General features: G+C 38.3%; 1 protein-coding gene across 7 annotated transcripts in view; it reads right to left on the reverse strand.

The window, feature by feature from the left end:
- The window catches only part of LOC124146460 (inositol-trisphosphate 3-kinase B-like), a 117,327-nt gene that overhangs the window by 44,843 nt on the left and 51,423 nt on the right, over positions 1 to 21,061 (reverse strand). For 4 of the 7 annotated variants that reach the window (XM_048403913.1, XM_048403912.1, XM_048403911.1 and 1 more), the window contains exon 2: positions 18,715 to 19,679. The exons of the other annotated variants lie outside the window; for them this stretch is intronic. In XM_048403913.1, coding sequence (XP_048259870.1) covers positions 18,715 to 19,524 — 810 coding nt within the window. In that variant the 5' untranslated portion in view covers positions 19,525 to 19,679. The remainder of the gene's footprint in view (positions 1 to 18,714; positions 19,680 to 21,061) is intronic. 7 annotated transcript variants of the gene reach the window in all.

The following is a 21,061-nucleotide window of genomic DNA, read 5'->3' on the forward strand; positions in this document are numbered from 1 at the left end:
AGGTGGTGTGTGATGATATACTGTATACAATGTGGTGTTGGCTTAGTTCAGTATTCAGTCTCACAAATGTTCCCCAGATAAGCTATCACCTCCTCCGCCTATATAAACATTCATACAGACTTGAACAACTGAGTAGTGCTGAGTAGAGGCGAGATTTATGCCTAGTACAGTACATACATACACTTACAATAGTACCTACAAAGGACTATAAACCCAACACCTAGCTCGTCTGAAAGCAAGGCATCCTCAGCCCGTTTGAAGGGCGTCACCCTACAGGGTATATTATATATCATATATCAGACACCTCTTGCTTACCTATAAACTTGCCAAGTCTTTGAATGGCATTTAGAAGTGATACACTTTATAAGTGAACTGTTAAGTTTAATTTTTGGCTTAAATTGGTTCATTGTTAATCACCTATATGGGCGCCAATTAACTGTTGGCTGCCCTTGTTTAGTTTCCACCTTCTGGCCCTCTTTATGATGACCTATTTGAAGGAAAAGACATTATCGGAATTAATGTACGCAATAAAGTGTGTATAGCTACCAAGTGCGAAGGAATAGTTTCAGATGCGACATAAATGCAGTAACTGTTGTCGTAACAGTGGTTCTCATTGGAACCACCACACAGCCGCTACTGGAACCGACAGCATCGGCAACTTAACACATTCAGTCACATCCGTTAAATTTCACATTTTGCCTAACCACAACAAATCTTACTTCGCCAAAGCGCTCAAAACATGGCTGACAGTAGCAGAGAAGAAGAACACAAATGTTTCAATCAATGCTTGTTTCCAGAGAATGCAATTCTCATTGAGAAGTTAATGTGCATTGAACGTAAATTATAATTCTCCTTCTATATAGATTAGTTATTGTCAGCAAAAATGTATTTTGTATTCATTATTGATGTATTTTGATGGGAGTCAAATGGAAAGCTTCTGCATAGAGCTAGCTAAATTTCTTCACCCCAAATTTCATTCACTGTTTATGTCTTACAGTTGGATTTAGTATTTGCCCAATAATTGTTGATGTAACATCGCTAATAAATTTTTTTGTCAGTCAATGTCAACAGTAGAAATTTGTATGTAGCTCATTGGCACTTAAACAATAATATTAATTTATATGTATTTTATTAACATTTACCATTACCAGATCCTGATGTGTGTATTTTGGCTTCCAATCAGTTGCCAAGATTTCTGGGATCTGGTAGGCAGATGGGCGAGATGTCAAGACATCTGCAGCTTGTTTGGAGACCATACCTGACTAATGCCCATTTAATTGTGATCACTGATACAAGAAAACATGTCTCCCACTTTAGATTACAAATTCTGATGCACATGAATACAAGTTGCTTAAGGTTCTACTACACCAAATCAGAACCAGTTTGGACAGTGCGGTTTTCGTAGGGAGCCTTCAGTGTAGATCGAGAGATATCTGCAGGCTGTGATTGGAGCATATTCTGTAAGATTTTTATGTCTTTCAAATGTACATCCATCCAGTTATTAAAACTGACCATGTTTTTCTATATTTAGTACTGTCTTTTTCAACATGATGACTTATGCTGAATGTGACCACAGCTATTTTCAAGTAGGTGACATTTGGTGCGAAACTGGGGGTGGTGTGTTTAGCTTCCGGTACTCGGAAAAGGAGCTGACTAAGCTGGTCATTTTTATTTTTTTATTGCTGCTCTAAGGCCAAACTGTGCACACACATACAGGTAATAGCTGTTGAATGCTTAGTTACTTAAAAAAAAATCCTAACGTTACTATAGAAGTCTATGGGAAAACATTTGGTTGTGTGTAACCTGAATGTCATGGATTTTATGCTTTGTAATCAAGACTTCGAATCAGACCAAAAGAAATGACTTCAGTTGTTGCTTATTTGTTTATCCCTTCATTTCTTGCACACAGCATTTCCGGAAAAGGTGTTGACAATTAACAACAATCAGCTTTTGACAGATACAGCCGAAGTTATTCCGCTACAGTTTCTCATAGCAATGAAAAACAATTTCCCACAAAAAAAAAAGATAGGACCCGTCATAATCTGGCACTTAGCAAACATTCATATTTCCTGTACGTTAGCATGACCAAACCATTGACTGAAGCATCATCAACAAGTTATTTTTAACCTTTGTACGTCAATACCTTATCTAGGTATGTATATTTATATTATGTGACGTAGAATTCAATTTGCAAAGGTGTTACTTTGTCCCCGCCTACCTGAACAATAACCATTTGATGTTTTTGATATGTCTTTAAGTATGACTAAGAACTAAGATATGTTTGTAAGATGTACAAATAAACAAATTTTGACATTTTGTATAAGGCAAAATAGGAAGGCCAAAACATAACTCTACATGTACCCATTCAAGATGTTTTAAACTTTATTTCTAAAACCGATGCACATCTCTCTTTTTCCACACTATAGTCACAAAGTCAAAAGTAGAACTTTGGACTGGGGCTAGATCACCAAAGTAGAGGGTATGTTCCATACAAACACTTCCATACTCTTTAAGTGAATTTAATGTACCAGTAATATTTTCAAGTTAGCAAGTTACAAAACCTTCTCAGGAAAGGCAGGAGCATCTGTCATGACACTGAAAGCTGTGAAGCAGCCACTGCCAGTGACATGATAACAAAACATCATCATCATCACCATAAAAATTACAAAAGGCATGCGAACAAAGTCACAAATGGTTGAATGTAGGCATGCATCATAATGAATTTTGTTTATCATTATTAAATTGTTCTGGACCATTAAACCTGAGTTCCACTGAAGCCTGAAATGTTCCTCAGGCAAACAGATTCAAACTCGTGCTGCAAATTGATGTGAGTCAGTAAACTGGTTCCACTGTTGGTTTGTTCAGCAAGCTCTGCACTTTTAGCCAACAAAAAAGTGGACAAAATCTGTACGATATCCGTTCATAGGTGCGCATGTGCAGCGTCCTCAAATACAAATGGGGGCAGTGGGGTAGCCCAGTGGTTAAAGCGTTTGCTCGTCACACTGAAGACCCAGGTTCAATTCCCCACATGGGTACAATGTTTGAAGCTCATTTCTGGTATCCCCTGCCGTGATACTGCTGAAATATTGCTAGAAGCGACGTGAAACCCAACTCACTCACTCACTCACTCTGACCTGTTGACAGGTGTAATAATAGGCATACCTTAGAAACACACCAGGGAATTCTCTAGGACTATAAACTAAGTGCAGGTAACCAGCAATTTTGGGAAAAGTCCCTTCTACACTTTTTATTAACGTTTGATGCAGACTTGAGACTGAATATCGACGTCCGAGCAGGTCCAGGCGAATCCCCTTACACCCTATTATACATACTTACATAAAGTTTCCACAACAGATAAAAAAAAAGAGGGTCTGTTAGCGGAATGCCATCCCTACTCAAGGGACACAAATCTTCATGAAATAACTATAACACCTCACCTAGTTATGAAGCTTCGCAATATTTAAGGCAATGAAGCAGTCATAAAATATTACAAGATGCATCCGCATACACTTTCTTGGGCAAGAAATAAGGCCACCATAGCAATAGTCTGTCATCCAGACCCTGCCACAAATATAGCCAATACAGCTCATGGAAGTCTATAATGTTTGGCAAGTCTAGATTACTGCAATATCTGAAAACGAAGAAAGTCTCTGGGCTCCTTTTTATTATATTTTGTAACTATAATTTAACAACTGTCTTTCTTCTGTAAAATATGTTTATTTCAGAGACTAGTGTGAGTATGGTTTTACACTGCTTTTAGCAATATTCCAGCCATATCACTGCAGGGGACACCAGAAATGGGCTTCACACATTGTACCCATGTCGGGAATCGAACCCAGGTCTTCGGTGTGACGAGCGAACGCTTTAACCACTAGGCTACCCGACCACCCAACAGAGACTTGATGCAAGTCTAACATGGCAATGGTATCATCAGATCTGGCCCCACTTGTACAAACCGATCTTTGCGCTACTATTGTAACTCCCACTGCTTAACGCAGACTTACAATAGCACGACAGTTGCTTTGTGAAAGCACATTAACACAGGAAGACCATGAGAAATTTACATTTTCTACCCCTTGATATACAATTCTAAACATTTCCCCACCCCCCTCCAAATACTAAGGCAGTCTATATCGCCAGTACCCCAGTCTGCCCTTATTTGGTTTGTCTTTACAGTTTCAACATCGTAGTATTCAATAGCCTTGTGTCTGGAAACTAAAGAAGGATTGGGTCGAGGTGGTTAACTGAAATGAAACCCCAAGTTGATTTGGCAATGTGGCGGCGTGAAACACATTCAAGTCCCAAGGCATACTTTCAAAAAGTCTGATCTACAAATGGATATATCTACCCGGGTAGTCTCTTTTCACATTAGGAAAGTTTGGTATCTAAAACTAAATCATGAGGTGAGGTTAGGTGAAATGGGGTCTCACACGCCTGTACTTGCTTGTATAAGTATGGACTAATGTAGGTTTTATAGTGCTAGCCTACTGTTTGTTTGTTTGTTTGTTTGTTGTTTAACACCGCACTCAGCAATATTCCAGCTATATGACGGCCATCTGTAAATATTCGAGTCTGGACCAGAAAATCCAGTGATTGATAACATGAGCATAGATCCACGCAATTGGGATCGATGACATGCATCAACCAAGTCTGCGAGCCTGACTACCTGATCTCTTTTATGCTAGCCTACTGAGATACCATGTCGCAGTTTCACATGAATACCCCACTCAAACACGTTATACTATCTCCTTAATGGCAAGCGCCAGGCAAGGTAACAACAAGTACCCTCTATTAATGTCATTGGTTACATATCAAGTGGCCAGGAATCCAACCCCAGATCTTCCGCTCTCCGGGCAGATGTTCTATCCACTTGACCACAGAGGGAGTCAACAAAACCAAGAAAACTCTGCAAGTCTCTTTGGAGCTTAGTTTACTGTCAAATGTCATGGCGCCAAGAATACTATCTTGACACTACATACAATCAGTGTACTGTATGCATTTCTTGCACTATCATTTACTGATATTATAATGGAGACATGCTTCCCTGACTATTTGCAAAAATGTCATTGTAATATAACAGTCAGCATAATTTTTTCGGTCAATTTCAGTCAACCTCTGCAATTTAATCTAATAATATTATCTAAATTTCAGCCATCATCATTTTTTCACAAATCATGAACTGTGGCATACAAATATTAGATTACGTCACAGAACCTCTTCAGAGGTTTATAAATCAATTAACGTCTTCTCTCTATTAACGGTGTGTAAACTAGGTTAACTGCAACGGGATTATATATCACTGATTCGGCAAGGTTATCCCACTGCTTGACAGGGCAGAATGACAGAAAGATGTAAACTGACACCAGTAAACGACCTTGAAGGAGGTATAAACCCTGAAAGAGGGCACCAAGGTCAGGTGTCACTTTAAGAACTGATGATCGTTATATTGAGTGACGTCAAGATTTGAGATGGATGGACTATGACTTTGATGTTTTAATAATTACATTCCTCAAGCGTTTACAAGAACACAGATATCACTGTTGATGAGCAACAATGAAAGCATTCTCTCTTTTCAAAAAACTTTTCTTCAGATGCATGAAGTCTAAACAAAATCAGCTGATCCGGCTCATAAATGATAATAGTCAGTGATTGCGACACCATTTAAATTCAAAAGGAGCCTCCAGACATTAAAATGTGTGTAAACTCTCTGACTTTCTCATAACAAAATGTTGTTGTTCTGACTATATGACTATCCATATCAAGAGGATGATTGTAAGCATGAAATTTATTTGTTTATAGTCCCTGATGTTATGCATAAGTAATATTAGTGCCAGAAGAGGAGTAGCAAATTTCTTGTAGGTTTCTAAAAGGGCTGGCTGTACCTATAAAAGAGTGAGACGAGGGCATTTCCAGGCCGATTTCAACCTGACTTGAGTCTTATCTACTTGCCGGGGGCACGAATGGCCCAGTCGTCTAAGGCGCCGCGTTTCGCTGTGCAGAGTTGCGTCCCTTGGGCACGCCAGAAACCTATGATTGTGGGTTCGAATCCCGGTTCGCCCCGATTATGTTTCTAGGTTTGTCAGCACCATACCCATGCTCTTGGGTTTCACCGAAGTGTTAAACGTCTGAGACCTGCATCACTTCGGGCTTTCCTCCCACATTAAGCTGACACACAGTGATGTAATTAGAATAATGTTAAAAGCGGCGTTAAACCCAACTCACTCACTCACTCACCTTAACCCATGGGCTTTCAACAAGAACATTTACCGTATTCGACGTAATAAGTGCCCTGCCCACAGTGACATTTGCTAAGGTATTGGCTAGTGAGCAATTCCAATTAGCACCTGATTGATCAATGTACACAATACTTATTTATTCGTGTATAATACGCACTTGTATGTTATATGCACCCTTAATTATGGGCAATTAAATTCTGGAAAAATATATCAGTCGTATATAAACATTTCAGGCTGTCAGCGTAAACCACGAAATTTATCTTTCTGTTTTTTTCCCCAAAATAATATTCTAATAAGAGCCCCCTATTTCTAATTTTGAGAGCGCCCTGGGCGCTTATTACTTTGAATACGGTCCATATTTGGACCCTGTCAACCACATAAATTCCACATCAAAGTTTCCATTTCGAATAACTATTCAAAACAGATTGTGCCTGATATGAATCAAACACATCAATTTAACATGAGCATGTGCGCCATACTGTGTAAACTTGATTACTGCCATAAGAGCCCATGTATTCTCCATGACATGCAGAAACTACTACTGAATTACATTCCAACTTACTTAAACAACATTGAACAAAATGTTATTAAATCAACTGACTCATGCCAAGTCTAATTTCAATTTTTACATCTGACAATCAAATGGGTCTTAAATACATTCTACCCCGATGGTGAAAAAGGTCTTTCTTGTCTGGTGTACGGCAGTAAATTCTGTTTAATTATAGGTTTTCAGAAGGTCAAGATCCAGATTTGTGATGTAAATACAGCCCAACCAAAGTTATAACATTTAATGAAATATTTCATATGTGTGTGTTGTAAGAGCCATGGCGTGGACTACAGTGATATGACAGCCTCGAACTCATAATTTGTTTCTTATGCATGCAATAAACAAAATGTCCTACATCTCCGCCCTTCTTTCAAACAATGTGCCAGTGAGATCTTTCAAATTCTTATCAGATGATCAATATGTCTTCCAACTTTCTGCCTTAGTTATCAGGTGTATTTTTGTCCTGTGAGGCAGGCTTAGTTAGATTACATCTCTGTGGGAGTGGTGCACATGTGTTGTCTGAGATGCATTGTTCTGATAAAAGAAGGCAAAAAATAGAAAAGGGATTGAGTTGTTGAAACTGTTGGTAAGACCTAAAAATATGCAGCACAGACTAGTTTCAAAGTTGGGTTTGGTATTACCCTGAGCATTCTAATTTATAACTGACTTCCCATAATCAATGCTCCTTGACTAACACCATGATCTTAAAATATGAAGTACTTAAATTAAAGGTGACGGTCGTCCCTGATAAATGATCAGTCAATAAAATTCTCATAATAGGTGCCAGTCATTATAGGACTGGAAGAGTAATAAAGTATTAATCAGGCCAGCTAACATATTTGACACTTTATAAGACTGAACTTCCAAGTGGACAGAAATTGAGAATTATTCTTAGAATATGAACCACATGAACAATGAAAACTACCATTTTGTCTCTGAAACAAAGAAATACTACTTAAAACAAGTTAGAGGACACCCACAATTGGAATGCTGTGTGTTGCAATATATATTTTTTTTTATGAAAACAAAACCAATTTAGATATATATAAGATACGGGTAGAATAGGTCTTCAGCAAACCATGCTGGGCGTAAAAGGCAACTTTGCTTGTCGTAAGCGGGGACTAACGTAATTGGGGGGTCAGACTTGCTGACCTGGCTGATGTATGCAATTGTGTCCCAATTGTGTGGATCGATGCTCATGATGTCAATCACTGGACTGTCTGGTCCAGATTTGATTATTTAAGGACCGTTGTCGTACAGCTGGTATATTGTTGAGAGCGGCGTTTAACAACAAACAAACAAACAAACAAAGATATACATAAAAGCATGTTTAGCCAGCTCTAATCAACATCAGGAAAATCCTTTGTTTTAATTTTAGAATAGAGAAACGTATTGTGTAATAAAAGATATCACAGACTATATGTTAGTCTACATATCCACCAGCAATGACTGATAACCATCGTCATAGGAAAAGATTGGGAGTCCATTAATTTCTTTTGAGTAGTATATTTTTAGATTTTTATTTGTAACATTGTCGTACAATATATAATAGAAAAAAGGAGCCCAGCGAATCTCTTTCAGAAATCTATAATTACCTAACATTTGAAAACTTGCTTCCAAGGAAATCTTTGGATAGGTTTGTTTCTGGGTCTGTATGTGAGACTCAAATAAAAAACAATGGTCAAACAGTGTATCCTGAAACATATCTGCAAAAATAATGACTCTGAAAGGGGCTAGTAATGTCTTTTATGTTTTCCTATAAAAAGGGTGCAAAAAACCAGAGGTAGAAAAGATAACATTGAGTGATTGGAGTGCTTCAGTATCTTGGTGCTATCCCAGCCTGACAGCATGATGTGGGCGGAAGCCCATTGAGACCAAGGTCAGGGACATTTACCACTTAGATGAATCTCAGGAGCACTGGAATAGTGCTCACAGACTTCAGACACGACAGACAATAATCAGGACGATTCTAAGTCCGGAACCCATGGCCAGGGAATCTCGGCAGCTAAGAGATGCAATTTGCAGCCCCTATGACTACTCAAGGTCAACCATAATACCAAGGTCAACCATAATACCCTAAAGACTCCTGTCACAAATATCTTTAAAAACATTTTCCTGTTTCCACTTCGATTTTTTTAACAGAGCTCATCCACATGACTTTGTAAAAGTTCACACTTTCAAAACAATCTTCAATGGCTTTGAAGGATTGGCTCTTACAGCTGCTCGAAAGGCTATCTCTAACCTGACACAAATTGCAGCAGAAGATCCACTCAGCTTGGATCCTGTTCCTCTGCTATTTTTATCTAATTATCTGTCACTGTCTTTGGCTGTAAACAACAGAAATGTCAGCACTGTCACTTTTCCCATTAATTCCTTAATGGCTGGAAGCCTTCTTGACCACAAACCTAAAATGGCTGTTCCAAAACTAAGTAGTAATCTCTTGTTGGCTTTGATGTATTCTTATTGTTATTAAATTGGAAAACAAATAGATACAATCTATAAAAAATGAAGAATTGGAGTTGAGCGTGTTCTCAAGTGTATAGAAATGTTCTCTATTGTTTTTTTCTTATTGTGGAATTCCTCACTCACAATATTGATTTCTGGAAGTATCGCTCATCAATCTCCTCAAAGACCACCTTATTCTTAATTGAAGGCTGTTTCTTTCCCCTTGATGAAGGAGATTCAATTAGATTATTTCTCTTTTACCAGAAGAACCGATGAACAGTTAAGAAATACATTTCCGTAGCAGTGTTTTCCCTTTCGGTTTGATCACAAGGAATGCTGCCTTTTGCATCTTGCAGCATTTTTTCATTTCATTCAAATCGGTTCAACTTCGAATTTGAAGATTTTACATTAAGATGGAATGTAGGATGAATTGGAAGAATCTACTAGCTGTTTCTCCTCATTGTAGCTAACTACACATAAGATTTAATAAGCTACACAGATATTTCACCATAAAACTCCATATTAGATAATGAATGTTGATTTTATGGAAGTCAAAAGTTAAAGAACTCGTACGTCTGTTTGGTTTGCTTGTTTGTATGGAAGCTTGAAATAACTTAGCCCAGACCAGACAAACTAGTGATCGAGATTATGAACAAACACCAAGTCACTGAGGCTGACCGCCCAGGGTAACCAGGCTCTCTTAAACAATGCAAGACCCTGGATTTGCAATTTGTTGATAATTTGTCATTTGTGAGTGAGTGAGGGAGGGAGAGGGTGAATGGGTTGGTGTTTGGAGTGAGTGAGTGAGTGGTTTTATGCCGACGGTCTCACACTTTCCTGTTGTTTGTTTGTTTGTTTGTTTGTTTGTTTGTTTGTTTAATGCTGCACTCAGCAATATTCCAGCTGTATGATAGCAGTCTGTAAATAGTCAAGTCTTTTCATGAAAATTGTGGTGGGTGCCACTGGCAGGTAGGGCAGGAAATGCTTACCCTTTTTACGAACACCTGGTACCATCACTGATTTTCAATATTCCATTCATATAATAGAAATCACTATTTTCTTTTTATACCCCATTGAATCAATCAAGACCGATTATTCTCTGGTGTTTAAAGGGTCGTCTCTATATTGACCCCCAAGTGATTACACATTAAACCAGAGATCCAAATAATGAACTGCAAACTCACTGATCAGATTCATACTTATGTATTGGACTACCGTTTGTTTGTTGTTCTTGTTTCTTAGCATTCTGATAATGAATTCCGTCATATGATTTAATGTTGGAAATATTTATGCTACAACTTTAAAGCATGTTCAATGAACCATAAAATACATCAACCTCATTTACCAATACACAATACAAATCTATAGGTAAGTTTGGTGTGTAACACAGATTTCCCTTTTGCTAAAATTTACAATATATTTGTATAGGGCGGGGTAATATATGTATTTGGGGATATCGCCCAACATCAAATATAGCTTAATAATACAGATCAACCTTGACCCAGATTCATTATTGCACTGTCTCCTGTCTGATAATGTTACACAAAGTTACATTTCACATCCCTGTTTTGAAGACAGTGTTTTGTATGACAGTTGTTCAACCTCAGGAAACTGACCTTTCACACTGGAACACTAGACTTGGTGAAGGTCGCATTTCACTATCATCTATCTTCAATAACAGTCTTCTTTATGTTCTGATAAACGTGAAGGTATTTTATTTTTTTCATTATATTTTACTGAAATCTGCGGCATGACAATGAAGTAAGCAACATGTTCCTGGTGTGAGAGTACCCAAAATCCTTGAATAAACGCCCATGTTTATTTTTTATGTTTATTCAAGGTAGGCATATATTTTTTTCAGAAGGAGATTTCTACATCAATGCTTTGTGTGTTTTTTTCTCATGAGCTGTACCTCAAACCGATACAGTATACGATATGGATCCTTACAGACAATGATTGGTTTTTAAAAGGAAGCATTACGTAACTAAATTTTGTAAACTAAAATATGTCTCGGCATTTATGTAAGGCAGGCGTATATTCAAGTCAGATGGTCGATTGAAAAGGCGTTTGATGAAGGCAGGCCTTTTTTTCAGGGATTTACGGTAAGTTGGAAACAGTTGCAATATCAAATGTCTGTTGGCTTCTCATTTAACGCCACAAACACAACACAAGTTTGTCTAAATCATGTAAAGGACCCAACATTACAGACATAACAATACTATTTTTGTCACTTCTCAAGGAGACAATTACTTTAAAATGCACATAAAACTTCTTGTCGATTTCAGAAGGAAGAAAAGTGATATTGCCCCAATGGAGATGGTAGTGGAGAAACCGGGGAAATTGTTACCGAATACAAGTATCTTGGCCCAATCGTGGCAATAAGCTTACAAGGCTTATATTTTTATGAAATGTCAACAAATATTACATTTTTTCGTAAATTGACATATTTTAATGTTCAAGTGAAAATACTTTACGGGTAACTCGTGTACCCGGGTCGGTTAGGTACCGAGTAGGACCCAGGTTCCCACAGGACTACTCAGAACCTTGGTTAGTCACGTGATATATTGTTTAATGACAAAAATTAAATAGTACTCTATGGTTACACTACAAGTCACTAATGTTCGCATTTCTTTCTGACTATGCACCCATTCCTTCCGATTTTTTATATGGTTGAATAAAGATATAACTTAATTCAACTTCAGTGTATGATTGACCAGATTGTTTAATATGTGTATCTAAATACATTTTGCCAGGGCTATGCTGAAGAATTGTTCCCAATCGGACATTTTGAGACATCTCCTGAGACCTACAGTGGGTATAACCGGGTAGGGTCAGGTAATAGGGGGTTGGGTATAGGAAGTGAATTTGGACTCGTCCCAGCCCTATATTCTACCATTGTTTTGTTGAAAGTATTTCACCTACTTTATTCAATATTGGTATGGCTCCCTGAATGCCATAAACAAATCTAACCTCACTCAAATTGTTTTAATGGCAAGCAAACTTTCCACGTTCCATGTGATCATCCATCAGTCCATCTTGACATTAGCTCTCTTACTATTTCTAATAAAATGTCATTGGACCCCACCCACTTTTTAAATTTGGAGTATTTTCTTTTACCTTCTGAATGGCCATATCTCATGCCACATTTTAGAACAAACAGATCCCCCCCAAAATGTATCCCAATATGTATACGGCTATAAAATGGTGTGTTTTGTTGTAGTAACCAGTTTTTTGTCCAGTGTGTATTATATGTATCTCAATATGTGTTGTTATATATGTGTATCGTAACTTCTATACAGAATACTAAACGAGCTCCTGTGTAATACCAATTCTATGAAACTCGTGAATAGTTCTGGTATGTGACGAGCTACAAACAATGTCGTTGAATAAGCCCAGGGATGTTGGGAGTTTTCAATATTTGTTAGTGAAACATGTTCCCGCAGTAAATAAGCACGCGCCTTGGAATTACACAATGTGTAATACAGCTGTATGTTTATTAAACAGGTGATCTCTTCACGAGTGAGTGATAAATATTATTTATTCTAGACACTTTCATTTGCAGGTGATAAAGTACTATCATTGGAACATTGTCATTGACCATTTGATATTCTCCGCTGGGTCTCAAGGGGTGCCTAAGATTTAGAGAACATAATTCGTTTAAGAAAAAACTTGACCTCAAATTTTACACACACCAAATCAGATTCACTGCACATGTTGAAAATAATGTATTGTGAAAACTAAAGTGTCCCTCCCTTTATAGACAAAAACATATTCTGTCTCTATCATAAAAGCCAAATGGTTGGTCATTACTTCAGGGTCTTCAGCAATGCATGCTTGCCATAAAAGGCGACTATGCTTGTAGTGAGAGGCGACTAAGGGGATCGAGTGGTCGCTGACTTGGTTCATGCATGTCATCGTATCCCAATTGCGTGGATCGATGTTCATGATGTCAATCACTGGATTGACTTGTCCAGACTTGATTATTTACAGACCGCCGTCATACTGCTGGAATACTGCTGAGGGCGGCATTAAACAACGAACAAACAAACAAACATTAATGCAGATGTAAATGAATTTAGTAACCAGCAATTCAAAAGGATAATTGAAAAAGCTGAAATTTACATTTTCAAATTAATATGTTGATCTTACAATCAATCACATAACTACAGAACCTTGCAAGATATCACTGGAACTACTTTGTTATCATCATGACGCTGGAATAGAGAACACCTACCGACTGACCCTATTTGTGTCAGCTATGTAAACAAAAGTGCCATGATATCTGGAGATGTACATCACTTAATAAACCTGACCAACTTTCTCCTGTAAATTGATATTGATCAACAAAGAAATCCTGTTTCCTTTCATAACGTGTCAGAGTTGTTTCACAATCCATAAAATAAGACATGCTACTTTCTCAAATATATTATAATCCTTTTTCTAGAAATACATGAACAGGTGCAGAGGTGAAATTAACACTGATACAACCTCAGACATAAAAATTTACAACCGGTCAATAAATCATAGGACATTTGACACTTGTCAGTGAAAGGGGTCATAACAACAACAGGAAGTCCTGGTTGCCATTGTGATTATAGGAAACTTGAACCATGACAGACACACAGGGAAGCCGTCTTAGACCAATGTATGTTTACATATCATCATTGTTAGGCAAATAAAGTTTAAATACAAATTTTCCTTCTTGGTTGGTTTGATTGGTTTGTTGTTTAACGCCGCACTGAGCAATATTCCAGCTATATGACGGCGGTCTGTAAATAATTGAGTCTGGACCAGACAATCCAGTGATTGATATCATGAGCATCTATCCACGCAATTGGGATCGATGGCATGCATTAACCAAGTCAGCAAGCCTGACCACCCGATCCCGTTTGTCGCCTTTTATGACAAGCATAGTCGCCTTTTATGGCAAGCATGGGTTGCTGAAGACCTATTCTACCCTGGAATTTTCCTTCTTGTCTAAGATGTATGATATTGAATCAATAATCGGTAAATATTTAATCTCTAATAATCTTAAGAAATGATACATAATTCAAACAATTATCAGTTCAAGATAAGACAAGAGAACCAACATCTGACTCTCTACAGACATGAGTTTTTAAGCCTTACTGGCCGACTGTCAAATGACTGCTACAACGTCTTGACTTTAAGCAGACAACAATATTATTAAAATATAACCTTTTCCACAGGTATGGTTAACCTCTTTGCATTAAGATCTGAGGACACTGCCATAGGTCTGAAAATCTGTTGAGCAGGTAAACCAGTGATCGATAGTGTGAGCATTGGCAGTACCATCCAGCTGCTGAGTTTGTGACTCAGTAAGTGAATGTGGTTTTAAGTGTCACTCAGCAATATTACAGCTATATGGTACCATCCAGTACACCATACGATTCTGAGTGATGGTATTGTGGGTAATGGGATAAAGAGATTGTGGGTAATGGGATTGTGGGTAATGGTATTGTGGGTCATGGGATTGTGGGTCATGGGATTGTGGGTAATTGGATTGTGGGTAATGGTATTGTGGGTCATGGGATTGTGGGTCATGGGATTGTGGGTAATGGGATTGTAGGTAATAGTAATATGCGTAATGGGATTGTGGGTAATGGGATTGCGGGTCATGGTATTGTGGGTGATGGGATTTTGGGTGATGGGATTGTGGGTGATGGTATTGTGGGTCATGGGATTGTGGGTCATGGGATTGTGGGTAATGGGATTGTGGGTCATGGTATTGTGGGTGATGGGATTGTGGGTAATGGTATTATGGGTAATGGGATTGTGGGTCATGGGATTGTGGGTAATAGTATTGTGGGTCATGGGATTTTTTGTCATGGTATTGTGGGTCATGGGATTGTGGGTCATGGGATAAAGAGATTGTGGGTAATGGGATTGTGGGAAATGGTATTGTGGGTCATGGGATTGTGGGTCATGGGATTGTGGGTAATGGGATTGTGGGTAATAGTATTATGCGTAATGGGATTGTGGGTAATGGGATTGTGGGTGATGGTATTGTGGGTCATGGGATTGTGGGTCATGGGATTGTGGGTAATGGGATTGTGGGTAATGGGATTGTGGGTCATGGTATTGTGGGTGATGGGATTGTGGGTAATGGTATTATGGGTCATGGGATTGTGGGTCATGGGATTGTGGATCATGGGATTCTGGGTGAGGCAAACCAGGGATTGTCGGCACAAGCAAAGATCTACATCACTGCACAGTACCCGCAAATGCTGTAATCATCTGATCCTTTCCTTGCATGACAGCTTTTCTGACCCAACTCAGTCATATTCAAGAAACTATACTACTCAACTTTTGAGAAGGATAAAATACTTGTGACTGTTACGGAGGTGTGCTAATTTTTATTGTATCCTCAAATGAAGCAGGAAATGCATCAATTCAATCGCAATATTGAGTGAGTGAGTGAGTGAGTATGGTTTTACGCCGCTTTTAGCAATATTCCAGCAATATCACGGCTCAGGACACCAGAAATGAGCTTCACACATTGTACCCATGTCGGGAATTGAACCCGTGTCTTCGGCGTGACGAGCGAATGCTTTAACCAAGCGGCTACCCGACCGCCTCCATCGCAATATTGAATCAGATTTGTATGACATCATGCAATCAGCCACATTCAGACCCCATCAAGACGCTCAGAATATCCCTATCATGAGTTGAGTGGTATACTTAGCACCAGCTGATGCAGTCATCGGAAACAGTTTACACCTACACCCAGATAACTAATCATGTACACAGAAATAGCAAAACCTGGTCAAGCCAGATATACTGTATCCATTTATGTGAGCGTTATCAGTCGATGTGACTGGGAGCCACATACAATCTATATTACTCCGTCTCCTTACAGGACTGACCTCCCTCCAGTACAGTTTTATGGCAGAAGACGGAACAACTATCTTATTGATTCCCTGGAAAACATAAACAAAACTGATGGATAACAAAAACTGAAAAACAATTTCATGTTATTCTTCAATGTCATGATGCTTTGGAAATTAGAATCAAGTTCAACCACATATAGATTTTCTGTTGGGAAGCCTGGTCAGATATGGCCTCCAGCAACCCCTGCTTGTTGTAACAGCTGAGATGGGTAACATCCAGTGTTACCCGACTGATTGCTTGTCATCCTCCCACCACTGGATAGATCTGTGATCAGATGATAGATATGTGGTTGAATGATAGATCTGTGGTTAGATGATAGATCTGTGATCAGATGATAGATCTGTAATTTGATGATAGATCTGTGATCAGATGATAGATCTGTGATTGAATGATATATCTGTGGTCAGATGATAGATCTGTGATCAGATGATAGATCTGTGATTGAATGATAGATATGTGATTGAATGATAGATCTGTGATCAGATGATAGATCTGTGATCAGATGGTAGATCTGTGATCAGATGATAGATCTGTGATTGAATGATAGATCTGTGATTGAATGATATATTTGTGGTCAGATGATAGATCTGTGATTGAATGGTAGATCTGTGATTGAATGATAGATCTGTGATTGAATGATAGATCTGTGATTGAATGATAGATCTGTGGTCAGATGATAGATCTGTGATCAGATGATAGATCTGTGGTCAGATGATAGATCTGTGATTAGATGATAGATCTGTGATCAGATGATAGATCTGTAATTGGGTGATAGATCTGTGATCAGAGGATAGATCTGTGATTGGATGATAGATCTGTGGTCAGATGATAGATCTGTGATTAGATGATTGATCTGTGATTGAATGATAGATCTGTTATTAGATGATAGATATGTGATCAGATGATAGATCTGTGATTGGGTGATAGATCTGTGGTTGGATGATAGATCTGTTGTTGGATGATAGATCTGTGATTGGATGATAGATCTGTTATCAGAGGATAGATCTGTGATCAGAGGATAGATCCATGATAAGATGATAGATCTGTGATCAGATGATATGTCTGTGATCAGATGTGATGCAGCTGGAATACTGCTGAATGAGCGAAAAACTACATTCACTCTTTCACCGAGTTATTTTGATGAGCAATGAACATATTTCCCTGAAAAGAGGGTAAGAATATTGTTTTCCGCTGCAGTTATTCCCGCTGTATCGTAACAGCCTGTAAATCACTGAGTCTGGGTTGGACACACGATGGCTGGTTGCATGAGCAGCGACCCGAGAGTTAGGACCCACGGGTACACATTCAGACAGGTCACTCAATGTAACCACTCAATCTTCATCATTTGGTAATCTCTTACAACGTAATGGGTAATCCATATCAATTGGGGCTCTTACAACATGCATGGTTACACTACGAGTCACTAATGAGACAGGTAAGTCAAGGACTCGAGTCAGGTGGGTTCTGAGTAGGACCTGGGTATCGTACATGGTTAGTCACTTGATATAGTATTTAATGACAATAACATTAAAACGCCATGGTTACATAAGAAGTCACTAATATTCACATTTCTTTCTAACTGTGTACAACTTCACTGCATGCATGATCAGATTGTTTGATACATGTATCTGAATAGTTTTTGCCAGGGCTCCAGTAAAAATGTTCTCAATCAGACATTTTGTACCCAACTCTTGCAACCTATAGCGGGTACCTGGGTATGGTCAGGTGATCGGGGGCTGGGTACACGGGCAGCAAATGTGGTCTCCTGTATTTGTTGCTGTATCTTGTGATGTTCTTTTATCTCTGTATGGTATTTTTATCTGTGCAGTGGGAATTTCGGGTCACTTGAGTGATTGACTGAGTTTAGTTTTACGCCGCTTTAGCAATATTCCAGCAATATCACAGCGGGGAACACCAGAAATGGGCTTCACACATGTCAGGAATCGAACTCCGGACTTCAGTGTGATGAGCAAATGCTTTAACCACTAGGCTACCCGACCGCCCTTTGGGTCACTTGATGATTGGGCACTAACTATGACTAGACATACCACATATTTAAATTATCATATTCTCTTGAAGGACTTTTTGAAGAAACCAAGGCATGTTGGTATCTTCAAACACAATTTCAGTATCTAAATTCAGTTGTTAGCAACTAGAATTTTCTTTGTACCTCTGAACCAAGTATAACATGATAATTTCAGCCTTAAAAAAATATATAGTACGTTTTCGGACGACCATGTTTATGATGCACGACTCACGCAAAAACTAGGAGTGTGGCGTCACCCAGACATTGTAAATACTCAGTTGAAGGCTTGTTTTTGAGATAAAGTTGTCTTTTATAAGTGAGTGAAATGTTCTACGGTTGTTCTTGTGATTAGGGAGAAGACTACAAACGTTTCTTAAGCGTCTGAAAACCCATAACACAGGGATAATGATTGTTTGTTCTGTAAAGAACAGTAAAACTGACTAGATTGGGTTTCAGAAAGGAAATTGAATATATTCCCAAGATGATTCCTCCAGAATGTAAACAGAAAATATTAAATGGGAAACTGAAATTTGCTGAAAGGAAAAAATTACCCTCTTAAGCATGGTGATCCCTTTCTTTTGTGCAGTGACTTCTCCCTCTGTGAGAACACACGCATCACAGTCGCAGGGGGGAAGCTCAACAGACACCGTTGAATCAGGATTAAACTCGACATTGACAGCATAATTTTCATTTTCTGTGTCCTGATTACTTAGAAGTTGATCCTCGGCTATTGATGACAGTCGTGGGGAAAGTTTGTTGGGGAGAGGTGACCTCTCTTGGAGCCCCTCAACTGGATCACTTTCCGCATCGTCACTTGCAGAAATAAGATGCCTCTGATTATTGTCCTTCTTAGAGACTTCATTGTTATTCTGATGTCTTTCCACTGTCAGTAGAGGCATATTAGCCATATTGTTATCCCTTAGACGTTTACAGGACTTGCCAGGCTTTTTCTCTCTAACAAGCACATTCTGCTCAACGTCCGCAACCAAATTTGTCATCTGCTGCGATTCACATTGTGTCTTTTGCTCCAACAAATTTTGATCATGTTCGGTATAAGAGTTTGCGGTTGGATTTAATTCCACTGACATTTCAATATCATCCTTTTCCCTACATTTTTCACTGATTTTTTTTCCTTCAGCACTACTTAGTTCCACAGACAGTAGTGTTTCTGCAGCACCGTCTGGAGTAGTATTCTCAGTCCTGACCTGACTGCTATTCCCTAGTTGTTCAGCACCCCTCCTATCAAGCCTATCAACAGGTCTGTCTCTGTCTACACCACACAGGCAGCTTGTAGGGTTATTAATATCAACTGTCCTCAAAAAGTCATCTTTAGAATTCTCCATTGATAAATCCATTGACATCAGCGACTCATTCCATGAAACTAGTTGCCTGTCTCACAAGAAAGTCAATCTCTCTACTCCCCAACAACACACACAACACAAGAACTGGCATCGTGTCCACTGGGTATCTTCCTTGCGCAGTACATGGTGTAACCTCTCTGTGCCAAGTGGGTATGCTGTGGACAGTGTTGAAGTGACAATGAATATTGATAGACTTAACCACAGCTCGTTCCTGCCCAAGGCTAGATCATGAGCCCCAGGCTTTCATAATTGAAACGAGTTTACTAAAGAATGCAAATCTGAAAATCCACATAATGGTTGTTCAATGTAAGACTACTACTCTACCAATCTCTCACCAATCACATTTCTATGATGGCTGATGTACACTACGACACCTGAATTCTCGGTTCTTATGTTCATAATCCAATCACACGTGGAAATTTGTCTAATTTGAAAGTGTGTCAATTGAGTTTGTAATCTATTAGGCCTTTGCCCAAACTTCCCCAAGCAAGCACACGTCACGCTGATTCAATACTTGGGGCTGTTTTGGTGTATAAAAGCGACAGTAAATTTGTTTAGCCCACAGAACCTGATAGAGCTGCTGTTTTAAGTGAATATATACCCTGATGATGAGCAAAAAAATGTTATTACTGTAAACAAGATCCTGAACATTCTATGGTCCTATGCAATGAGTAAAACTCAAATGTTAATCCTTGTAAAATAAAATAAATTACTGACGAGGGAAAAGATCCTTAGAAGGTTGTTTTTATTGTTCTCCATCTTTTCCCTGCCATTTGAAACTGTTTTCCATATCTTACATTCTATATGAAACAATTGTATTTACAAAACTCACAACTTTTTTGAGAGTCCTTTTATATTTATCGTATTACCAGTTCATAATTATTGATATTTTTATAATCTTTATATGTTGCCAATTTTCAGCAGCAAAAATTGTTTAAGCATATATTATGAGGACTGTTATCTTACACAACACTATTGTTATAATTGTATATTGTACGATTAATATTATAGTTCCTATTGAATATATTATAAACAAATTGGACTGACTCTGTTTTATAATTAGATCAAATGAAAAAGCATGTGATTATATCGCTACTGTTTGTAAGAAATGTTGAATAATACAAACAAAAATATATTTTTTAACCCCAAAAATCCTATCAATTATTCGTCAGTATTTTGTAATGTTAAAATGTCTGTTTTTCATTTATCAATCGAGTACCAGTCCCAATTTGGAAGTAAATTATTTTTAAAACATGCCCTCGATCACCTACATTTATTTTTTGGCAAATTCTTTGGTTAAGCTACTTATAATAAATGAAATGCCTGTGGAAACTTAAGTAACATCAGTAAAACATTAAATCTTTCACACAAAACTGAGATATTTATTTGAATGAACAAAATAGTGACCTTGTTCTTTTACGCAAAGCCTCCATCCAAGCTGTTTATGAGGCTACCTTTAACAAGGGTTGAATTTCCAGAGATAGACTCGATGAACTCAACACCTCCCACTCCCATCCTACACACATTCAACTCTCAT

The sequence above is a fragment of the Haliotis rufescens genome, unplaced genomic scaffold, assembly GCF_023055435.1.
Source record: "Haliotis rufescens isolate VD_foot unplaced genomic scaffold, xgHalRufe1.0.p SCAF_3, whole genome shotgun sequence".
In the NCBI taxonomy this organism is placed as follows: Eukaryota; Metazoa; Mollusca; class Gastropoda; order Lepetellida; family Haliotidae; genus Haliotis; species Haliotis rufescens.